Here is a 20,327-nt window from a genome sequence, read left to right as displayed (position 1 = left end):
TAATCCCAGCATTATGGGAGGTGGGGGCGGGCAGATGGCTTGAGCCCAGGAGTTCAAGACCAGCCTGGGTGACATGGCAAAACTCTGTCTCTACAAACACAAAAAGAAATAGAAAAATTAGCTGGACATGGTGGTGTACACCTATAGTCCCAGCTACTTGGGAAGCTAAGATGGGAGGATTGTCTAAGCCCAGGAGGTCATGGCTACAGTAAGCCATGATTGCACCACTGCACTCTGTAGTCTAAGCTATAGAATGGGACCCTATCTCAAAAAAAGAAGAAAGAAAATTAGATTACTATCTCAGAGATCTAAGTTTTTCTATCTATAGACTTAAGGGAGGCAGATACTTATAAGACACCCAGATAAGCCTTCCCAACACCAAGTCCAGGCTTGCGAAGAGGGGATATATAAAGTGATTATTGGAGATTCCTCAGTCTGGGGACTTATCACAGCCTGAGAGCCAGTCTGTTGCCAAGAGGAGGCTGCAGGGAGCCCAGATAAGGCTGGAGACAAGGTAAGATGTGTGGATTTGTAGAATCTGAGACTACCCCTACAGCCTTTCTTTATAGCATCTTACCCTATCTAGCAGCAAAGACATGAGTACAGAAAAAGGGCACTTTGATTGCATTTTCCAACAAAACTTTATTTGTTTTTTTTTCTATATAACTCCTTCCAAAGGCAATTCCCCCTGCAGCCTAGCCAGTCTGACCTCTCCTCTCCATGCTTGCCACTTTTGCAGAACAACAAAACAACATTGAGCTGAGATTCAACATTGGGATTCTCCATTGGTGAGCAGCAGGGGTGGAATCTACTCTGGGGCACCCACCTTTAGGGACTGGCAAGTGGGGTCAGATGTTCCTGCTTCTCCCTACTGGCTACGACGTTGTTTCTTCCTTTTGCCCGTGACAAAACTGTCACGCCGCCTTTTACGACGCTGTGAGGGTTGAACTACTCCCAGAGCTAGGGGTTTCTCCCCGCGGACCCCAAGTTGAGCTCCTGAGTGGGGTCTCTTTTCAGTAGGGGCTGGACCTCCAACTAGAGCTTGCTTCCCAGACTTGGCAATTGGATTTGGAGGTTTGCTGGGGCCTTTTGCCTCAGAAGAGAGCAGGTGGGATGCTCTGTGGCTGTCCTGACCTCCTGAGGTATGGTGAGGACTGACAGGATGCCCCCTTGGTGAGAGGCTAAGTTTAGAGGCCAAGAGATAAGCAAAGTTGGAGAGTTCCTCATCCTCTTTCTCTGCTTCCTTCCCCTTCTTTTTACCCTTTCTTTTGGCCCTATCTGCTTTACTAACAGAAGTTTCTCTCAGAACTATGGCATCCCTGGTTCCCCATCTAGGGGAAGTGTTTCCAAGGCCCTGGTGAAATGTTGCTTTGAGAGTCCCAGTTGTGTAAGACTCCTGACACTCTTGTAAAGGAGCAAGGTTTTTAGGCTTGGATAGATCAGGATCCACCCCACCTTCTCCTTCAGGGTCATAAGAATGAACATTCAGTGGGTAGGTGTCCTCACTGACCCTTCGTTGGAGGTCATAGTCATCTTTAACATCTAATACGTTGACCTGTTCTGGGGTTTCCAACAGAGGAGAAAAGGAATTGCCTCTGCTCCCTGCCTCTTGACTGGCTTCAGGCAAGGAGGAGGTATCCTGGGTCCCCTTGATAAGGAGATTGCCTTGGCATGTGGGCTGGAGGGTTTCTCTGGCAGACCCCAGTGTGGAACCACCAATTCTGCTTTCCAGCAATGGCAAGCAACCTTCTGCCCATAGATCATTGGGATCCCCTATGGTTTCATGGCTTTGTTCTCGATTTTTTTTGGATATCAAGGTTGAGCTGTTGGCCCTCAAAGGTCCTGGCAAGGTGCAATAGTTTCCTTTTTCTAGGACAGCTGTTGCAACTGTGCCTCCACAGGGAATCACACTGTTGTCTGTGTCCCCAGGTACTATGGTTTCTCCAGGACCCAGGGAAATGCCCCTGGAGCCCAGTTCCTGGCAGCCTTCCTGATACTCAGTTGCACACTCTTCAATTTGGAAGCTCTCTATGACCTCTTCTATTTGTATGGGCAGCTCCAAGCCTGCAGTATCCATCTCACTGCTCAGCCAGAGTCCTAGGCTGAGAGAGACTTCATCCTTGTCCCCAGCTGCTCCAAGGGAAAGATTCTGATCATAACTCTGAGCTGTGGAGGTACCACTGTCATCTCCCCACATGGCTCCTGAAGAGCCTTCCTGGGGCATTGCCAAAGGCTCCTTCCCTTGAGGAAGCACTCCATGATCCCCTGTTTGTTCTCCTTTCTGCAATCCCAGGATTTGCTTTTCTAACCCTTGTCCTTGCAGAGGAGCCAGCTCTGCAAGTCCAACATCCAAACTGGGAGCGCTCTTGGGCTGGAAGTTTTTCTGCCAGCAAAGGGGCAGAGCCTCTGAAGTCCTATCAGCCACCAGGCAGTGCCCAGGAGACCCAGCACCTCCTAGGTGGCCATCCTGACATGGAGATACCTGGTTTATAACCTTCCCAGACCCTCTCCTCTCCATACCCAAGGATCCCAAAGTTCCCTGTGGAGCTGCAAGTTCTGGCTGCAGGTCCCAACTGCTGGGGGCTGGCAGAGTGTTCCCATTCCTGTGCATCTCTCTGGAGCTATCTAGGGATCTCTCCTGCCCACTATGCACTTCTCTTGCCTGTTTTCCTGAAGAAGAAACCTTTCCAAGGTAAACAGCACCCCCAGCTCCCCGAAGCCCAGGTAAGGGCCAAAACCGCCCACCCCCATCTTCATTCTCATCAGAAACAGAAGGACTTGACTCCAGCTGAGTTCCACTGTAACTTAGAGACGCCTCCACATCTTCCTCCTCTTCCAAGGCCAAGCGTCGCTTCTGGACCAGCTGGAAGAAAATGGACAAATAATCAGTTCTGCACATGGTTGTGAGAAGAGGTGACTGAATGAGTGGTAAGAGATGGTATTTGGGCAGGGCAAGGGAGGCAAGCAAGTAGTTTAAGCGATGGTAGCAAAGACAGATACTGCAGCTCTTTCCCACCTTCTTGTGCCTTATTCCCATGCTTTGAACCCTTACATTCTCATTTCCTGTGTTTCCAGAGCCCTCTACCCACTTGTTCTGCACCTAAAGCCCAATTCTGAAACTGTTCATCTCTAGAGCCATATTATCCATGACAGTGTAGGGTTAGATAACATCTTGCACGCTTCTTGTCCTGATATTCCCTATATCCCATTTTTACCTGGGCAAAAGTGAGTCCTTCTTCTTGCTCTAGCTCCTCAATTAAGGCCAAGGGATCTCTGTGTTTTTCTGGGGACAGCAGATCTGCCAAAAATTGAGGGTGAATGATGGCCTCCACCTGGAGAACAGAAGGAAAAGTGATATGAGCCCTTAAGCAGGTAACCTGTGAGGCAAGGGGCTGTAGAGAAGAAGCCATGAGCTCCCCAGCTGTCCCCTCTTACCTCTCCTGTATTGTTGTAAACTGACTACCACCAACTATACACATTCTCATGATGTATGCACACACATTTCTCAGTTACAGAATAAAACCTAATTCCTACTACCTTGGACAAACCCCAGAGCATTAGTTCCTGGGAGTATCCACAAGGATCTGCTAGAAACCAGATGTGCAGGCCCAGCTCACCTTGGAGACAAAGACCTTCTGAGAACACAGCTCGTTGATGTAGCTCAGAAGACCTGGATCTGGATACAGCCCTTCCTCCTCCTGCTGCTGCCCTTCTTCCTCTTTCTGTTTTCCATCTGACTCCCCAGTGGCCAAGTGAGTCCCCACCAGCTCTTCCATGATGTCAACATATTCCTGCACAGCTTCTGGTGGGATCTCCTCGGGTGCCTCAGGAACAGGAGGTCTCCGGGGTTTACGCTGACGCTGGCTGGGGGCCCGTGCCTTAGGGGCTGCCTTCTTCAGAGTGTACACTAAGGGAAAAGATAGTCAGGAGAATGGGAAGTGGCACAGAAACCACAGCTTCTGCCTCCCAGCTCTGTAAGGCCAGCAATCTGGGTACATTGAAGTGGTTCCAGGCTGGATTGGGCCAACCTGAAAAAGTACCAGTCATGGGAGATTTAGGACCTAGAGGTCTAAGAATCACTGTATGAGGAATTTTTGAACCCCTGAAATTCCAAGAAACCACCTGATCCAGCTTCCATTTAGGCAGATGAGGTATTATGTGCCTAATTTACAGTCTTGGTGAGAGTAGTTAGTCTACTTGACCAAGATCAATACCTATTTCAGAACAAAAGGAACCTGAGAACCCAGCCTCTTATGGGATGGTCTGTTTGGAACATCAAATGCCACTCTCCAGAGGGAAAGTGGCAGAGCCCGGGCCATGCCTTCTCTAATCTGTGAGTGGCTTCTGTACACCACCCTTTGAGCCTTTGGCCCATGGCTCCTGTCAAAATTGAGTAGCCTCACCTGGTTGCTGGCAAACCTCCGAGGCCAGGAGCTCTGGAGGATCAAGTTTCAAAGGGGTTGCAGAAGACAGGCCCTGAGACCCTCTCATCAACTGTGTGTTCTGAATCTGCATCTCCTCAGCCTCAAACTCCATGAACCTACAGAGGGTGAGAAAGGTGTAGGCAATGCTAAGGAGGAGACCAGACCCATCAGAAACCCAGGTGACAGCCAAGCATGGCTAAGAAAGGACGTGTCTCAATTGGGCAAAGTCTGCCTAAGTCATGTCACCCAGGAGGGTGCTCACAGGTGACTTAATCACAGCTCTAGGGAAACCTTGGGAGCTCAGCACATAGTTCCTTTCCCTATAGTCATCACTTAGGAAGCTTAAGAAAATGAATGGCCAGGTTGGGTGGCTCATACCTATAAACCCAACACTTTGGGAGGCTGAGGTGGGTAGATTGCTTGAGCTCAAGAATTCGAGACCAACCTGGGCAAAATGGCAAAAACCCATCTCTACAAAAGATAAAAAAAATTAGCCGGGAGTAGTGGCACACATCTAATAATGGCTACTTGGGGGGCTGAGGTGGGAATATCACTTGATCTCAGTAGGTGAAGGCTGCAGTGAGCCATGACAGTGCCACTGCACTCTAGCCTGGGCAACAGAGTAAGATCCCGCCAGGAAAAAAAATTTTCAAAGAAAAAAGAAAAACAATAATAAAAATTAAAAAAATAAAGAATGAGGCCAGGCATGGTAGCTCATGCCTGTAATCCCAACAATTTGGGAGGCCGAGGCAGGTGGATCACAAGATCAGGAGTCCAAGACCAGCCTGGCCAACATAGTGAAACCCCATCTCCACTAAAAATACAAAAAATTAGCCTGGTGTGGTGGGCACCTGTAATCCCAGCTACTTGGGAGGCTTAGGCAGGATAATCACTTGAACCCAGGAGGCAGAGGTTGCAGTAAGCCAAGATCTCGCCATTGCACTCCAGCTCAGGTGACAGTGTGAGACTCCGTCTCAAAAAAAAAGTCAAAAATGATCTACAGCTTGTACAGTTCTCTTGGACAGAGCCAGGGCTTTCACTTCTTTTCCATACCTTTCTCACCCAGCTTCATGGATTGTACACAGCAGTGCTTAATATAGTTTAATTTAATCAGGCATATGCAACAGCCTGGTGGGATCTCACAGTGGGATCCTCCTCAAAACCTCATTTGCTGCTGCCTACAAACATAAAGAATTCAAGGCAGTTCCTACCATAAGACAGTGCTGAGACCCCAGAGTCCTGAGACTAGGATGGGGTTCTTGGAAAGGTAAATCTAGGAAGCATGGGTCCAAAAGGTTTGGGGGAAATAAGTGGAAGCTAAGCTTGGAAAAAATCATTCATTTTTCTGAGTTTTTTCCTTTTTTTTTTTTTTAAACCAAGATATAGAGAAATAGAATAAGAGCCGGGAGACAACTTTGGGCATCCAGGACACTGGCTTTCCCTGGCTCTTCCAGAACTAGCCCCTCCCAAAAGGGGAAAGGGACTTTCTTTGCCACTATTTCCAATGGAGGAGTGCTCTTGAAGTTCTCCATCAATAGCCACTTGCTACCAAGTCAGTGAGAAAAGAACTTGCCTGGTAGAGCGTATTTCCACCTCCTCATTGCTAGGTCCCTTCAAAATGGAATTTCTATACCTATTGGGGTCCAATCCCACCCTAAGACCTAGAATATCAAGACTCCTATACAGATTCAGGATCTGGTGAGGGGGGAGCTTTCAAGAGGAAATCAGATAGAAAAACCCAAGAGTCAAGGTGGTGGAGGAAGCAGGAAGGATCCAGGAAACCCCCATCGTAGTCTGCACCTCTCCTCTCCTCCCTTTTTTCTTTTTTTTTTTTTTAATTGAGATGGGGGTCTCGCTATGTTGTCCAAGCTGGTATTGAGCTACTGGACCCAAACCACCCTCCCACCTCACTTCTAGTAGTGGAGTAGCTGGGACTACAAGCATGCACCCAGCCTAACATCTCTTTTTTTTTTCCCAGAGTCTCGCTCTGTCACCCACACTGGAGTTCAGTGATGTGATCTCAGCTCACTGCAACCTCCACCTCCCGAGTTCAAGCAATTCTCCTGCTTCAGCCTCCCCCATAACTGAGACTACAAGCATGTACCACCATGCCCAGCTAATTTTCTTTCTTTCTTTTTTTTTTTTTTAGTAGAGACAGGGTTTCACCATATTAGCCAAGGCTGTTCTCAAACTCCTGACCTCAGGTGATCCACCCATCCTCCTCCTCCCAATGTGCTGGGATTATAGGCACGCCCAGCCCTAACATCCTTTTTGATAATCACCCAGACACCAGCCTCTCCGCTGCCCCTACTGCTCTCAGCCACACAGCTCCCGTCCAGGGAATGAGGATTCATCAGACTCACTTTTCCGCCATCTCATAAAAGATCATCCGGTCGAAGTTGCTGGTATGCTCCCATTCCTGCACAGCCTTTGGTAGTCCCTCCTCCAGGGTCATAGCGGGATTCAGCCGGGCCAGGGAACGAAGCACTGGGCTAAAACCCCCATTAGGTCAGTCACATTCTAAAAGTGTGCTCCCATCCACCTGCCCTGACACCTGCCTCAGTAACACATCCCCTGCCCCTCATCAGATCTATTGTGCCCCTCAGGCCCTGTCATGCCCCACTTCCGATTAGACTTAGAGACATTCAACCTCCCATCCATTCATTTACCATACTCGCCCCTCTTCCTGTCAAAATTTACAGCTCATACAGAATCAAACATAATTCTTCTCCCCACCTTTGAAAATCAACCGCAGCTATCACCCCTAATTCTCACAGTGCCATCCTCAATTAATTATTAGAAAGGGAAGATTCTTGTTATTAAATAAACGGGACTTGCTATATAAAATAGGTTTAACCTTGTCCAGAGGCTCTTGCATTTTTTTAAAAAAAGGCATTTGCTAAGCCAAAGGAATCTCTAATTAAAAGTCATGTGGTGTTTTTATTTATTGGTTTTCCAGTCTTTGTTTCCAGATATCCCCCACAGACAGTCAAATGCCAATACTAGACCCCTACTTCTAGAAGGCTCTTGAGCCCTTTCTAATCCAGAAGAAATCAAGAGCCTATCCTAAACTAAGGGCTTCCTTTTTGCTTCTCTGACTTCCCTGGGAGTTCTCAGACATTATTGTTCATCAGCATCACCTGGAGAAGCTCATTATAACCAAATTGTAGCTGCCCAGGATCCCACAACTGAGCATTTTACCAGCTTTCCAGGTTGCTGTGGTCTGGGCTGCCCTTTGTAGAAGACCCTGCCTAGAGGCTCTGAGTGTGAAGCACAGCAGGCCAGGACCCAAAGCAAATGGATCCCAAGCAAACCTTGAGAGCCCATACTGGTTCAAGATTTAGAAATTTAACCTGCCAGGCTCCAGGAGTGAACTCAGACCTGTCAAAAAAGCAGGGAGTCAAGAAAATGCTGTACATCTAGGACTTTGGGGGAACATCTTGATTCATTTGCTCCAAGTTCGGGGTAGAGGGGAGATTCCTTTAGGAGGTCAGCCACTGGAAGAACACCATGTCAACAATTTGTTTAAAGCAATAAATTGTGGTATGTATTATATAGTGGCTTACACACACAGTGCAGTTGAGAGGGACAGTAGGTCTGGGTGCAAAGAAGAGAATATCACCCAGCTGAGGAATGACTCTGTCTTGTAAACAAAACAAACAGCCTAGGACCCTGGGCTCCTTGGCTAAACATACACTCCCTCTTAAGCAAGGATGTTTTGACCTTTTGTGAGTTCTTTTCCTCTTCTAGATTGTCTTTTTATGATAATAATAAAATAGTTACCATTTAATGAAATATTCTCTGTGCCAAGGACTTCAGATATATTAACCCATTTAATCTTCTCAGCAACTCTCCGAAGTAAGTATAGTTATCCTCCTTTTTAAATGAGAAAACTGAGGGCAAAGTTGTTAAATGTCCTGCCCAGGATCACAAATCTAGTGAGTAGTAGAGCAACTAAGCAAGCTCTACTCACCGCCCTATTTCAATGTGAATTCTCGTGAATAAAATGTGTGGAGGGAGCAACACACACAAAGTCCTTTGCCTGGCCCCACACTGTCCCCACTGCTCCCCAGGGCCCTGAGTCAGGGCCCAGCACTCATCCTGGCAAGTTTGGATAGTTCTGACTCAGTGTTAGAAAGTAGTAAAATAGAATGGGGGTACTCTGGCACTTGGAGTGAGAGACCTAAGTTCCAATCACTAGTCCTTGGTTTATGGCAGGAACCCTCTCTTACCTTCAGTCTTCTTATCTGTAAATAAAGATTACCAGAGAAAGGGTTGCCGGAACTCACAGTGTTGTGAGGATCACTTAAGATAGGATACCTGAAAGGTTGTTATAAACTAGAAAGTGGGTTAAAGGGCTGATTATTATTAATATGTTTTTCATTCTCAGAGCATCTCCATTGCCCTCATGACCTGCCCTCAAGTATTCCTAAATAGCCTAAACTACTATGTTCACCCCAAAGTTCTCTTTATTTAAAAGCCCTAGAATCAAATATTGGGTCTCCCCACTTACATAAGAAAACAGGAAAGAGCTTCTGTGTCAGGACTTTGGGATAGGTGCATCCGGGCCAAGGCTTTGTAACACTGCCATCGACGGAAGTTCTCATAAACGTCCTTGGAAATTTTGGAGCGGCCACCTAGTGAAGGCTTGGATAGAGTGGCCACAGTACCTCCTTCCCTAGCAGTCCCATGTGGCCCTGGCCAAGCTTTTTCCAGGGGTACAATGGGAGCCACTTGAGCAACTGGTAGTGGAGCCTGAGGCAGAAGTCCTGGGGGGCCCTCCTGGCTGACACCAACAGCCTTAGAGGGCAGAATAGTCTTCACATTAGATGCTGTCACAAATCGAGGTGCAGGACCCTCAAGGCCCCCACAGGGAGCGCCCGGGGTAATCCAATTGTGGGCAGTCTGATTAAGGATAAAGTTCTGAGTTTGAGAGGGCTCAGCTGATCCTCCTCCTGTCTTGACTTTGACAATGACTTTGCCAGCCCCAGCCCTAGCCCCACTGAGGCAAGGACCCCCATTCCCTGTCACCATCAGTGAGCCGGGGAAAGCAGAGAACATCAGAGAGTTGTCTGGAGAGAATACTGAAGGCCTGGTGGGCTGTGGAGGTGGCTCCCCAGATGGGTGGTCTGTTGGGCCGGAAGTCAGTGGGGGAAAGGGAAGCACAGGGAATGGAGACTGGCCGGCACTAGGTTTCATGCTCATGTCTGATCCTGGCAATGGAGATGCTGTTGAGACAAATAAAAAGAAAAAATGGAGTAGCAGAAAAGTAGACCAGAGCTAGTCATCTGAATTCCCCCTTTATTTTTAAATTTTTTGTAGAGGCAAGGCACGGTAGATCACGCGTATAATCCCAGCACTCTGAGAGGCCAAGGTGGGAGGATCACTTGAGTCCAGGAGTTTGAGATCAGCCTGTGCAACATCGCAAAACCCTGTCTCTACTAAAAATACAAAAATGAGCCAGGTTGGGTGGCATGTACCCATAGTCCCAACTACTCGGGGGACTGAGGTGGGAGGATCACTTGAGCCCAGGAAGTGGAGGCTGCAGTGAGCTGAGATCGCGCCTCAAAGCAAAACTCTGTCTCAAAAAAAAAAAAAAATTTCTTGTAGAGATGTGGTTTCACTATGTTGCCTAGGCTAGGCTCAAACTCCTGGCCTCAAGTGATCCTCCTGCCTCAGCCTTCCAAAATGCAGAGATAAAAAGTGTGATCCAGCACACCCTGTCTGAGTTCCTCTTTGGACCGGAAGACTCAGAGCACTGATTCTCAACAGATGAAAGAGGGAATATGGATGGGGAACTTGTGTAGTCTGCCAGTGTCCCCCAAGTGATTTTGATGTCCCTTACTCTTCATTGAGAATGACCGCATTAAAGAAGTTGCTTCTAGGGCCAGGCGCAGTAGCTCACACCTGTAATCCCAGCACTTTGGGAGGCCAAGGTGGGCAGGTCACAAGGTCAGGTGTTTGAGACCAGCCTGACCAACATGGAGACACTCTGTCTCTACTAAAAATAGCAAATTAGGCTGGGCATGGTGGCTCATGCCTGTAATCCCAGCACTTTGGGAGGCCGAGACGGGTGGATCACAAGGTCAAAAGATCGAGACCATCCTGGTCAACATGGTGAAACCCCATCTCTACTAAAAATACAAAAATTAGCTGGGCATGGTGGTACAAGCCTGTAGTCCCAGCTACTCTGGAGGCTGAGGCAGGAGAATTGCTTGAACCCAGGAGGCAGAGGTTGCGGTGAGCCGAGATTGAGCCATTGCACTCCAGCCTGGGTAACAAGAGCGAAACTCCGTCTCAAAAAAAAAAAAAAAGCAAATTAGCCAGGCATGATGGCACATGCCTGTAATCCCAGCTACTCGGGAGGCTGAGGCAGGAGACTTGCTTAAACCCAGGAGGTAGAGGTTGCGGTGAGCCAAGATCATGCCGTTGCACTCCAGCCTGGGCAACAAGAGCAAAACTCCATCTCAAAAGAAAAAAAAAAGTAGAACATAACCTGCCTAATTATCCTCCCTCTTACAAAAAAATATTCCACTAGCAAACTGATAACACTCAACTTCTGCAAACTCAGATTCAAACTCATTTCAGCCACATAGCAGAGGGCCAAGGGTACGCCACTGAGTATGGAACACAGTGAAAGGGGCCTGAAGGCCTGAGATCCATGAAGAAAGAAAGAAAGAAAGAAGAAAGAAAGAAAGAAAAGAAAGAAAGAAAGAAAGAAAGAAAGAAAGAAAGAAAGAAAGAAAGAAAGAAAGAAAGAAAACCCAAGAGCATCTCAGCCCCAGCTCTCATCCTGGCTGTAATGACCCACCTCCCTGGCTCAGATGAATCAGGAAAAACTGCTTCCTGAACTCAAAGTGAAGCTACCTCTAGGGCTGGAAGGAGCCATGAGGTTCTGAGCAGAGGCAGTTTATAATACATTCCAGCCTAGTTTTCAGGAAGGCATTTCCCTGCAACAGATAACTACAGATTATCTTTTCCAGCTAAGGCCCTTCCTACCCTACCCTCCCATCCTCCATCCTCCACACCCACTTCCCTTCATAAGCCCAAGCTAGCATGATCCTAGAGCAGGTTTCAGTTGCCTAAAAAAGACAGATGAACTTGGGCCTTCCCCTTGAAATTTCTCTGTGCCACTCCTAAGACACATACCTCTGATCCCCTCTCCCACCACAAAAACACATGCTGAAGTATCCCCTGTTCAAGAGAATCAAGTTGCTAATTACCATCCATTGTCTATACTTAGCATGTGCCCTCAGAGACACTTTGATCTGCCCTTAAGGAGATCCTCTTCCTTCTCCAGCCCCCAGTCTTAATGGTACAATCTCCTTCCCTAGCCTCCCCAAGTGTAATACATTTGATGGGGTCTAGCATCTTATATACCTTTAGGTCAAGCCCAAAGAGCCCGTCCCAAAGGATGCAAGCAGGTGCTGGGAATCTTCCCCACCAACTGCAGACTTACCTCCCTCTGAAGCCATCCTCTCAGGTTTGGACACTAACCATGGCTGTCTGGAAGCCTCCAGAATGAGGCAGTCAGATCCAGGACCCAGAGTAACCTGGCTCCAGTAGGTGCACAGGGATCCAAGGAAGGGAGGATAAAGATCAGATCAAATAGAACTAGAATATGGAACTCAAGGCATTCTACTGTGGGGGAGGGGAGATGGAAAAGTGGGATGGCTGTTGGAGATATTCCATGAGGTTTCTAGTAAGTATGCAAAAACCAGGAATCCCCTTCAAACTACAGTTTGGCAACACAATTGATGTTCACCTCTTTAGGGCTATTTGTAAATTCTTTCCCAGATTCCCAAATATTACAGTTTTACCATTTGGTTCCCTATACTTCAATTCTTCACCAACATATCTCATTTCCTGTCCTTCAATACCAACCAGTTCTATAACTGACTTCCTATTAACAGCAAGTTGATGGTTGATCCCTGACTTAATTTAACGATGGCTATATTTTCTGAACTAAATTCAGAGTACATTCTTCTGTATACTTAAGGATCAAGGGAACTAAAGTTTAAAACTAGAATTGTCACCGGGCACAGTGGCTCACACCTGTAATCCCAGCACTTTGGGAGGCCGAGGCAGGCAGATCAGGAGGTCAGGAGTTTGAGAACAGCATGGTGAAACCCCGTCTCTACTAAAAATGTTTTAAAAAGTTAGCCGGGCATGGTGGCATACGCTTGTAGTCCCAGCTACTCTGGAGGCTGAGGCAGGAGAACTGCTTGAACCTGGCAGGTGGAGGTTGCAGTGAGCCGTGATCACGCCACTGCACTCCAGCCTCTGTGACAGAGCAAAACTCCATCTCAAAAAATAAAAAATAAAAAATAGAATTGTCAGATGATCCAAGGTGCTCAATTGCTGTGTGCACATCATTTCCTTGGAAAGCTGTCCAGTCTATTACCATAGGCTCTGTACTCCACAGAAGCTTTATCCTTTGCTGAAAAGCCTCACTAAATAAAAAAAAAGCTGCCATGCAGTTTAAAATTTCAAGAGCAGAAAGTTCTTTTTGTTAATTATTTTGATTTAAATTTTAAAAATATAATTTCTCTGCTTAGGTTCCTGTTGACTATTTCAGGCCAGTAACTCCCAGACTGTCCTCTATAGCCGCAGATTCATTCAAACTTGGACTTCCTTCCCTGGGGTTCACCGCATCTTTCTTGCTTCCTCTGAGATATTTTTTTTTTTTTTTTTGAGACAGAATCTCGCTCTTTTACCTAGGCTGGAGAACAGTGGTGCCATCTTGGCTCACTGCAACCTCCACCTACTAGGTTCGATGGATTCTTCTGCCTCAGCCTCCCAAGTAGCTGGGATTACAGGTGTGAGCCACCACGCCCAGCTTATTTTTTATTTATTTATTTATTTTTTTTTTGAGACGGAGTTTCGCTCTTGTTACCCAGGCTGGAGTGCAATGGCGCGATCTCGGCTCACCGCAACCTCCGCCTCCTGGGTTCAGGCAATTCTCCTGCCTCAGCCTCCTGAGTAGCTGGGATTACAGGCACGCGCCACCATGCCCAGCTAATTTTTTTTTTGTATTTTTAGTAGAGGCAGGGTTTCACCATGTTGACCAGTATGGTCTCGATCTGTTGACCTCGTGATCCACCTGCCTCGGCCTCCCAAAGTCCTGGGATTACAGGCTTGAGCCACCGCACCCGGCCCAATTTTTTATTTTTAGTAGAGACAAGGTTTCACTACATTGGCCAGGTTGGTCTCAAACTGCTGACCTCGTGACTGCCAGCCTCAGCCTCCCAAAGTGCTGGGATTACAGGAGTGAGCCACCATGCCGCGCCTTGTTTTCTAAAGACTCTTTTATTAATAAGACCTGAAGGCTGAAATCATCCTTTTTCTTTCTAACAAAAGTACTTGGATTTTTTTAAACTTTTAATAGGTAATACATTAGCAAGGTTCAAAAATCAAACTGCAAAATAAAATACATAGGAATAAGTCTGCCTCCCACCCCTTTCCCCTGTAACTAGTATCATCTGTTTCTTGTGAATACTTGCAGAGATATTTTATGCGACTACAAGTAAATACAAACCATATTCTTTTTTTTTTTTTCTCAGAGATGTAGTCTCGCTCTGTCGCCCAGGCTGGAGTGCAGTGGCACGATCTCAGCTCACTGCAACCTCCGCCTCCTGGGCTCAAGCTGTTCTCCTGCCTCAGCCTCCTGAGCTGGGATTACAGGAACGTGCCACTACATCCGGCTGATTTTTGTATTTTTAGTAGAGGTGGGGTTTCGCCATGTTGGTCAGGCTGGTCTCGAACTCCTGACCTCGTGATCCGCCTGCCTCAGCCTCCCAAAGTGCTGGGATTGCAGGCATGAACCACCGCGCACGGCCAAACCATATTCTTAAAAAAAATAATAAATTGCAGGTTTTTCTGGTTACACAATTAATATATATTCCAATGCTCTTGTCATTTTAAATAATGCCGTAATGATCATCTTTATAATGATACTTTGGTTATCATTTTCATTTATTTAAACGAGTCCTGTAAGGAGAATTTCTATATTCTTTTAAAAATTATAAAAACTCCTAGAAGGTGCACTTTGTTACGCTATTATTAGCTACTCACCACTATAAGAAAGAGTGCTGAATTTGCAGTAGAGACCTGAGTTTGAATCTCGGTTTGACCGCTGAAACATACTTCACCAGTTTCATAAGATAACTTTACGCTATTTTCGCTTTACGGAATATTGATACTCGTCATGCATTCTTTACCGCCAACGCTTTGAAATGGAGCAGGGGAACTGGATGTAAAAGAGGGGAGGGAAGAAAACCTCTTCTTTCTTCCCTGGGATAAAGGGGCTCTGAATCCTGGAGCCCTTGTTTCTTCAAGCACTAGAAACTCACTGCTCCTGAAATGGGCGTGTATCTTGAGATAATGACAGGACTCCATACATCATTGTTCTATCCACATCCATCCCTATCCCCCCTCTAAAGCTGTGTACCTAGCACACAGTGGGCATACTCCACGTGTTTTAGCCTGCAAAGTTGCAAGTGAGGCCCCAAGCCAAGCCCTGCTCTCGTGCGCCCTCTTCTGTCTAGCTGAAAATAAGGCAAAAATTGAGTACATTTTCCGGCGTGCCTGGAGAGACTGACTTCCGGCCCTGCAGGAAGGAAATTGACGAACACGTGACGCGACCGGGCAGTCGGAGCTGCGTACCGAATTGGAACCTCTGGCTCAAGAGTGGTCATGTTTCTCCAGTATTACCTCAACGAGGAGGGAGATCGGGTCTATACGCTGAAGGTGAGGAGAGAAAGTAGGTTGTAAATAGGCATAGCGAAAAATGTAGATGGGAGGAGTGGGTGAGGCCATCCACCGAGTTACCTAGCTGGGTGCGGAGAACCAGAAAGACCAGAACCGAGGTGAGGAAGAACCGGGAGTGCGCGACTAATTTTTTTTATTAAAAAAAAAAATGTGGTCGGGCGTGGTGGTTCACTCCTGTACTCTTTGCACTTGGGGAGGCCGAGGCGGATGAATTGCTTGAGCTCTGGAGTTCAAGACCACCTCGGCAACACGATGAAACTCAGTCTCTACTAAAATACAAAAAATAGCCTGGCGTGGCGCCGTCCGCTTGTAATCTCAGCCACTCGGGAGGCTGAGACAGGAGAATCGCTTGAACCCGGGAGGCGGAGGTTGCAGAGAGCTGAGATAGTGCTGTTGCACTCCAGCCTGAGCGACAAAGCGAGACTCCGTCTCAAAAAAAAATGTATATATAATATATATATTTTTTATAAAATTTTTTTAAAATCGTAGTTATCTCTAGGCGCGTTAGAGTCACTTTTTCTTTTTCTTTTTTTTTTTTTTTTTTGAGACAGACTTGCTTTGTTCCTAGGCTGTAGTGCAATGGCGCCATCTAAGCTCACTGGAGCCAATCTTGGGCCAAACGCTCCTCCTGCCTCAGCCTCCCGAGTAGCTGAGACTACAGGCGTGTGCCACCATGCCTGGCTAATTTTTGATTTGGGGTTTTTTTTTGTTTTTTGGTTTGGTTGGTTTTGTGTGTTTGTTTTTTGTAGAGACGTGGTTTGCCATATTGCCCAGGCTGGTCTCGAACTTCTGACTTCAAGCGATCCTTCCGCCGCTTGCCAAAGTATTGGGATTACAGGCGTGAGCCACCGCACCCGACCTTTTTACATTTTATTTTTATTTACTTATTTGTACAACTATTTGAGCTGACCATTGCATCTAATGTTTTCATGTTTGCTCTTTTTCACACTGTTCCACCCCATTTCACCACTCCTGAACTGACATACGTTCTCTCTTCCGCGAGCAGAAATTTGACCCAATGGGACAACAGACCTGTTCAGCCCATCCTGCTCGGTTCTCCCCAGATGACAAATACTCACGACACCGAATCACCATCAAGAAACGCTTTAAGGTGCTCATGACCCAGCAACCGCGCCCTGTCCTCTGAAAGTCCGTTAAACTGATATGTCTTCTGCTGCCTGTTACCCCTCAGAGACTCCATAACCAAACTCTTCAATCCGTGAGCCCTGATGCCTTTTTACCAGCCATACTCTGTGGCATCCAGTGTCATCATGGCGATTGATCATACTTGTGTGAGCCTATCATGGTGGCATCACCCGTAAAGGGAGCATGTTTGACTTTTCTCATACTTTAAATTACTGCGAGATTATTAAAGATAAAATGATTTGAAAGAGCTCTCATTTTGTGAGTTGTTGGAGGAAAGGATTAGCAGTTTTTTTTTTTAAAGGAGAGAAATGATGGAGGAGCGTACCCCAGAGAATTGCACCAATACCACTTGGAAGAAAAACTTCAGTCCTGCTGTAGCAAGAGTGGTCATGTGTTGTTAGTGATAGGAGGGTATTGGGGAAGAAAGTTTAAAAAAGACTATGTAATTTCTCATCCCTTGAAATGACATTTTGATTTAAAATGGAAGAGTACTTGAAAAAGTAAAGGCATATTATAGAGAGAAGGCAGTGAATTGAAAGTCAGAAGATCAGTATTTCCTTTTTGTATAACTTTGAGAAAGTTACTTAACCTGTTTAGTCTAATTTTTCTCCTGATTGACTTTTCTACAAACTCAAATTGATACAGATTTAGCAGTGGGTCTTTCTCTCTCTCTCTTTTTTTTTTTTTTTTTTTTTTTTTGAGACAGAGTCTTGCTCTGTTGTCCAGACTGGAGTGCAGTGGTGTAATCTTTGCTGACTGCAACCTCTGCCTCCCACGTTCAAGCGATTCTCCTGCCTCAGCCACCCAAGTAACTGGGATTTCAGGCACTCACTATCATGCCAGGCTAATTTTTGTGTTTTTGGTGATGGGGTTTTGCCATGTTGGACAGGCTGGTCTCAAACTCCTGACCTCAAGTGATCCACCCACCTTGTCCCCCCAAAGTGCCGGGATTATAGGCATGAGCCATCATGCCTGGCTTGGGTCTTTCTTAATATATCTACGGTATTTGTCCAAACATTTTGAATAGGAATGCTGTTATGCATATTTACTGCTCCTTTGGAACTATTTCCAGACTTTTAGTTTTCTCCATCAAAGAAGTCTTCTTACATACACCTAACTGTATATTCTCTTTGGCACCTAGCCACTCTATGTAGATCCTAATTTAGATGATGAGGTATGAGACACTCAAGCAGGAATTGTTTTTTCAAGCTGTTGTTAGGGCTTAAATTTTTAAAAACTAGTGAAGTTTGTTATTACCCAATCTCCTTATTCCAATGGCTTTTGACATTGGACTTGAATATTTTGCATAGTGCTGCTGCTGTTTTTTGGAGCAGGGGTACGGAGTCTCACTGTGTGACCCAGGCTGGAGTGCAGTGGCAAGATCTTGGCCCACTGCAACCTCCTCCTCCCAGGTTCAAGTGATTCTCCAGCCTCATCCTCCAAGAAGCTGGGGTTACAGGTGTGTGCCACCATGCCCAGCTGATTTTTGTATTTTTAGTAGAGATTAAAGTGCTGGGATTACAGGCATGAGCCACCGCAGCAAGCCTAGTGCTGCTGATTTTAAAATTGCTCTGTGAAGTCTGTATTTTAATTCTGCATCCCTTATTTTCTATGATATCAAAAATTCTAGACTCCAGAAGCAGATATAACGTAAATTAGCACAGATGTGATTTATGAAGACTGGCCCTAGAAAGACTTTTTTTTTTTTTTTTTTTTTTTGAGTCAGAGTGTCACTCCTGTGGTCCAGACAGGATTGCAGTGATGTGATCACAACTCATTGCAGCGTCAACCTCCTGGGATCAAGCTATCCTCCCTCCCCATTTTAAAATTTTTTATAGAGATGAGGTCTCATTATGTTGCCTAGGTTGATGTTGCACTCCTGGGCTCAAGTTATCCTCATGCCTTGGCCTCCCAAAGTGGTGGGATTACAGGTGTGAGCTACAGTGACTGCCAGACTGTTTTTCTTGGCTCTTGCTATTTGATTATCCCAGCAGAAAAGTTCAGGATTGTTGTGGATTGCTGAGAAGAAAAAACTTCTCTCATCTGGGGTCATAATTAATAGAAGACAGATGATTTTCAAATAAATTACTGTGAAACATGTAAGAATGGTGAAATGAGACTTGTTACCTGTCAAGCAATTTTATTTCTTAACCTGTTCACTTATTTGCAGGGTTCTTAGCTTTGGATCTGAAGGATTCTAAAGAGTTAACTTAAAGAAATTGTGAAATGAGATACTTGTTTCCTGTCAAGCAATTTTATTTCTTAGCTTGTTGACTTACAGGATTGGATATAGCATTGGATCTGAAAGATTTTAAAAGGCTATCTTATCCAATTAAGAGGTTAATGGTTGCAGAAATGTTTCTTAAGCCCCAAAGTCAGTAAGTGAATTTTGCTACCAGTTTTTTAATGTTGGCCGAAATTCTGCCTTTATCTTACAAAAAAGAATTAGCAACTGGGGGTGGTGGCTCACACCTGTAATCCCAGCACTTTGGGAAGTCAAGGCAGTTGGATCACAAGGTCAGGAGATCAGGACCATCCTGGCTCACATGGTGAAACCCTGTCTCTACTAAAATACAAAAAATAAAAATAAAAATTAGCTGGGCCTCATGGCACGCACCTGTAGTCCCAGCTACTCAGGAGGCTGAGGCAGGGGAATTGCTTGAACCCGGGAGGCAGAGGTTGCAGTAAGCTGAGATTATACCACTGTACTCCGGCTCTGGTGACAGCAAGACTCCGTCTCAAAAAAAAAAAAAAAAAAAACAAATTAGCATTGCTCCATGCTACCACATATGTAGCTGAAAAGATTTATTCTAGAAATATTTCTAATGGGTATAGAGGAGAAAAAGCAAACTGGCATGAATATATCAAGGACTTTTTCCATAAGAGATCCTCTGGGGAATGAGCCTTCATTTTGTACCAGAGGCTGTGTCTCCCTGAGAAAATAAAGAGATCCCTGGTATATTAATGTCTGAGACATACACTTACAGGGCTTGTTTAGTGCTCAGAAACAAGAAAAGTCTTAATAGGTATAGTATATTGGAATTAGGTGATATTATATACATAAGTGCAGATACACTGGTAGAAAATTGGATTTTGTAAAAATTCTGTGTTTCTTTATAAAGGAAAGTCTGAAGTTTGAACAGCAGTCTTGAGGAGAAACTTGATTCTGCAGAAGATGGATGAAAGCTGTGAGCCTGAATCAAGAAACACAACCTTTATCAAGTGTCAAGCTTTAGGAGGTTTACCCTTTAAATTCGAATTTCTCATTTTGTTAGCAGGATCTTTTTAACCAATTTAACCCTGTAATTCATTTTTTTTTGAGACAGAGTTTCACTTTTGTTGCCTAGGCTGGAGTGCAATGGTATGATCTCAGCTCACTGCGGCCTCCACCTCTTGGGTTCAAGTGATTCTCCTGCCTCAGCCTACCAGGTAGATGGGATTACGGGCATGTGCCACTATGCCTGGCTAATTTTGTATTTTTGGTAGAGAGGGAGTTTCTCCATGTTGGTCAGGCTGGTCTCGAACTCCCGACCTCAGGTGATTGCCCGCCTGGGCCTCCCAAAGTGTTGGGATTACAGGCATGAGCCACCGTGCCTGACAGTCCTTAAATTCTTTAAAGGATTTGGACTTTGTGTGTCATTTGATAAATGTTCCTCATTTCATGAGGAACAAAGACCCCAGGCAAAGCCAGGGCGGGTTTCTGGTCCCAGGTGATTGTTAAATTTAGAAGTCTTTTTTTTTTGAGGAGTTTCGCTCTTGTTACCCAGGCTGGAGTGCAATGGCGCGATCTCGGCTCACCGCAACCTCCGCCTCCTGGGCTCGGGCAATTCTCCTGCCTTAGCCTCCTGAGTAGCTGGGATTACAGGCACGCATCACCATGCCCAGCTAATTTTTTTTGTATTTTTAGTAGAGACGGGGTTTCACCACGTTGACCAGTATGGTCTCGATCTCTTGACCTCATGATCCACCCGCCTCGGCCACCCAAAG

At 45.9% G+C, this 20,327-nt stretch overlaps 2 protein-coding genes across 3 annotated transcripts; one reads left to right on the top strand and one right to left on the bottom strand.

Annotated features, from left to right (window-relative positions):
* Positions 1-624: 624 nt before the first annotated feature.
* NUTM1 (NUT midline carcinoma family member 1) lies at positions 625-14,886 on the bottom strand. 2 transcript variants are annotated; one of them, XM_009005625.5, is made up of 7 exons: positions 14,499-14,886; positions 8,938-9,652; positions 6,788-6,916; positions 4,404-4,540; positions 3,618-3,907; positions 3,216-3,332; positions 625-2,863 (listed from the first exon to the last, which is right to left on the bottom strand). In XM_009005625.5, the coding sequence occupies exons 1-7, from the start codon at positions 14,566-14,568 to the stop codon at positions 869-871; spliced, it is 3,453 nt and encodes a 1,150-aa protein (XP_009003873.4). In that variant the 5' UTR covers positions 14,569-14,886; the 3' UTR covers positions 625-868. The 2 variants fall into 2 exon arrangements, with proteins under 2 accessions (XP_009003873.4, XP_035115831.3); XM_035259940.3 differs by lacking the exon at positions 14,499-14,886 and adding an exon at positions 11,884-12,004 and having other exon boundaries at positions 728-2,863.
* A 166-nt stretch (positions 14,887-15,052) lies between these two features.
* On the top strand, positions 15,053-16,585 carry NOP10 (NOP10 ribonucleoprotein). Its single transcript, XM_002753588.7, has 2 exons — positions 15,053-15,173; positions 16,201-16,585. Exons 1-2 carry the CDS (start codon positions 15,120-15,122, stop codon positions 16,339-16,341), a joined length of 195 nt encoding a protein of 64 aa, XP_002753634.1. The 5' UTR covers positions 15,053-15,119; the 3' UTR covers positions 16,342-16,585.
* Positions 16,586-20,327: the final 3,742 nt, after the last annotated feature.

Source organism: Callithrix jacchus, chromosome 8 (assembly GCF_049354715.1).
Source record: "Callithrix jacchus isolate 240 chromosome 8, calJac240_pri, whole genome shotgun sequence".
Classification (NCBI taxonomy): Eukaryota; Metazoa; Chordata; class Mammalia; order Primates; family Cebidae; genus Callithrix; species Callithrix jacchus.
This window is presented reverse-complemented; position numbering and strand designations above follow the sequence as displayed.

Coding starts and splice junctions, on each gene's coding strand:
- NOP10 (XM_002753588.7), top strand. CDS start 15,120: ATGTTTCTCCAGTATTACCTCAACGAGGAGGGAGATCGGGTCTATACG. Junction 15,174..16,200: donor ATCGGGTCTATACGCTGAAG/GTGAGGAGAGAA, acceptor TTCCGCGAGCAG/AAATTTGACCCAATGGGACA.
- NUTM1 (XM_009005625.5), bottom strand. CDS start 14,568: ATGTTTCAGCGGTCAAACCGAGATTCAAACTCAGGTCTCTACTGCAAA. Junction 3,908..4,403: donor GGAGGTTTGCCAGCAACCAG/GTGAGGCTACTC, acceptor CTTTTCCCTTAG/TGTACACTCTGAAGAAGGCA. Junction 3,333..3,617: donor AGAAGGTCTTTGTCTCCAAG/GTGAGCTGGGCC, acceptor TCTGTTCTCCAG/GTGGAGGCCATCATTCACCC.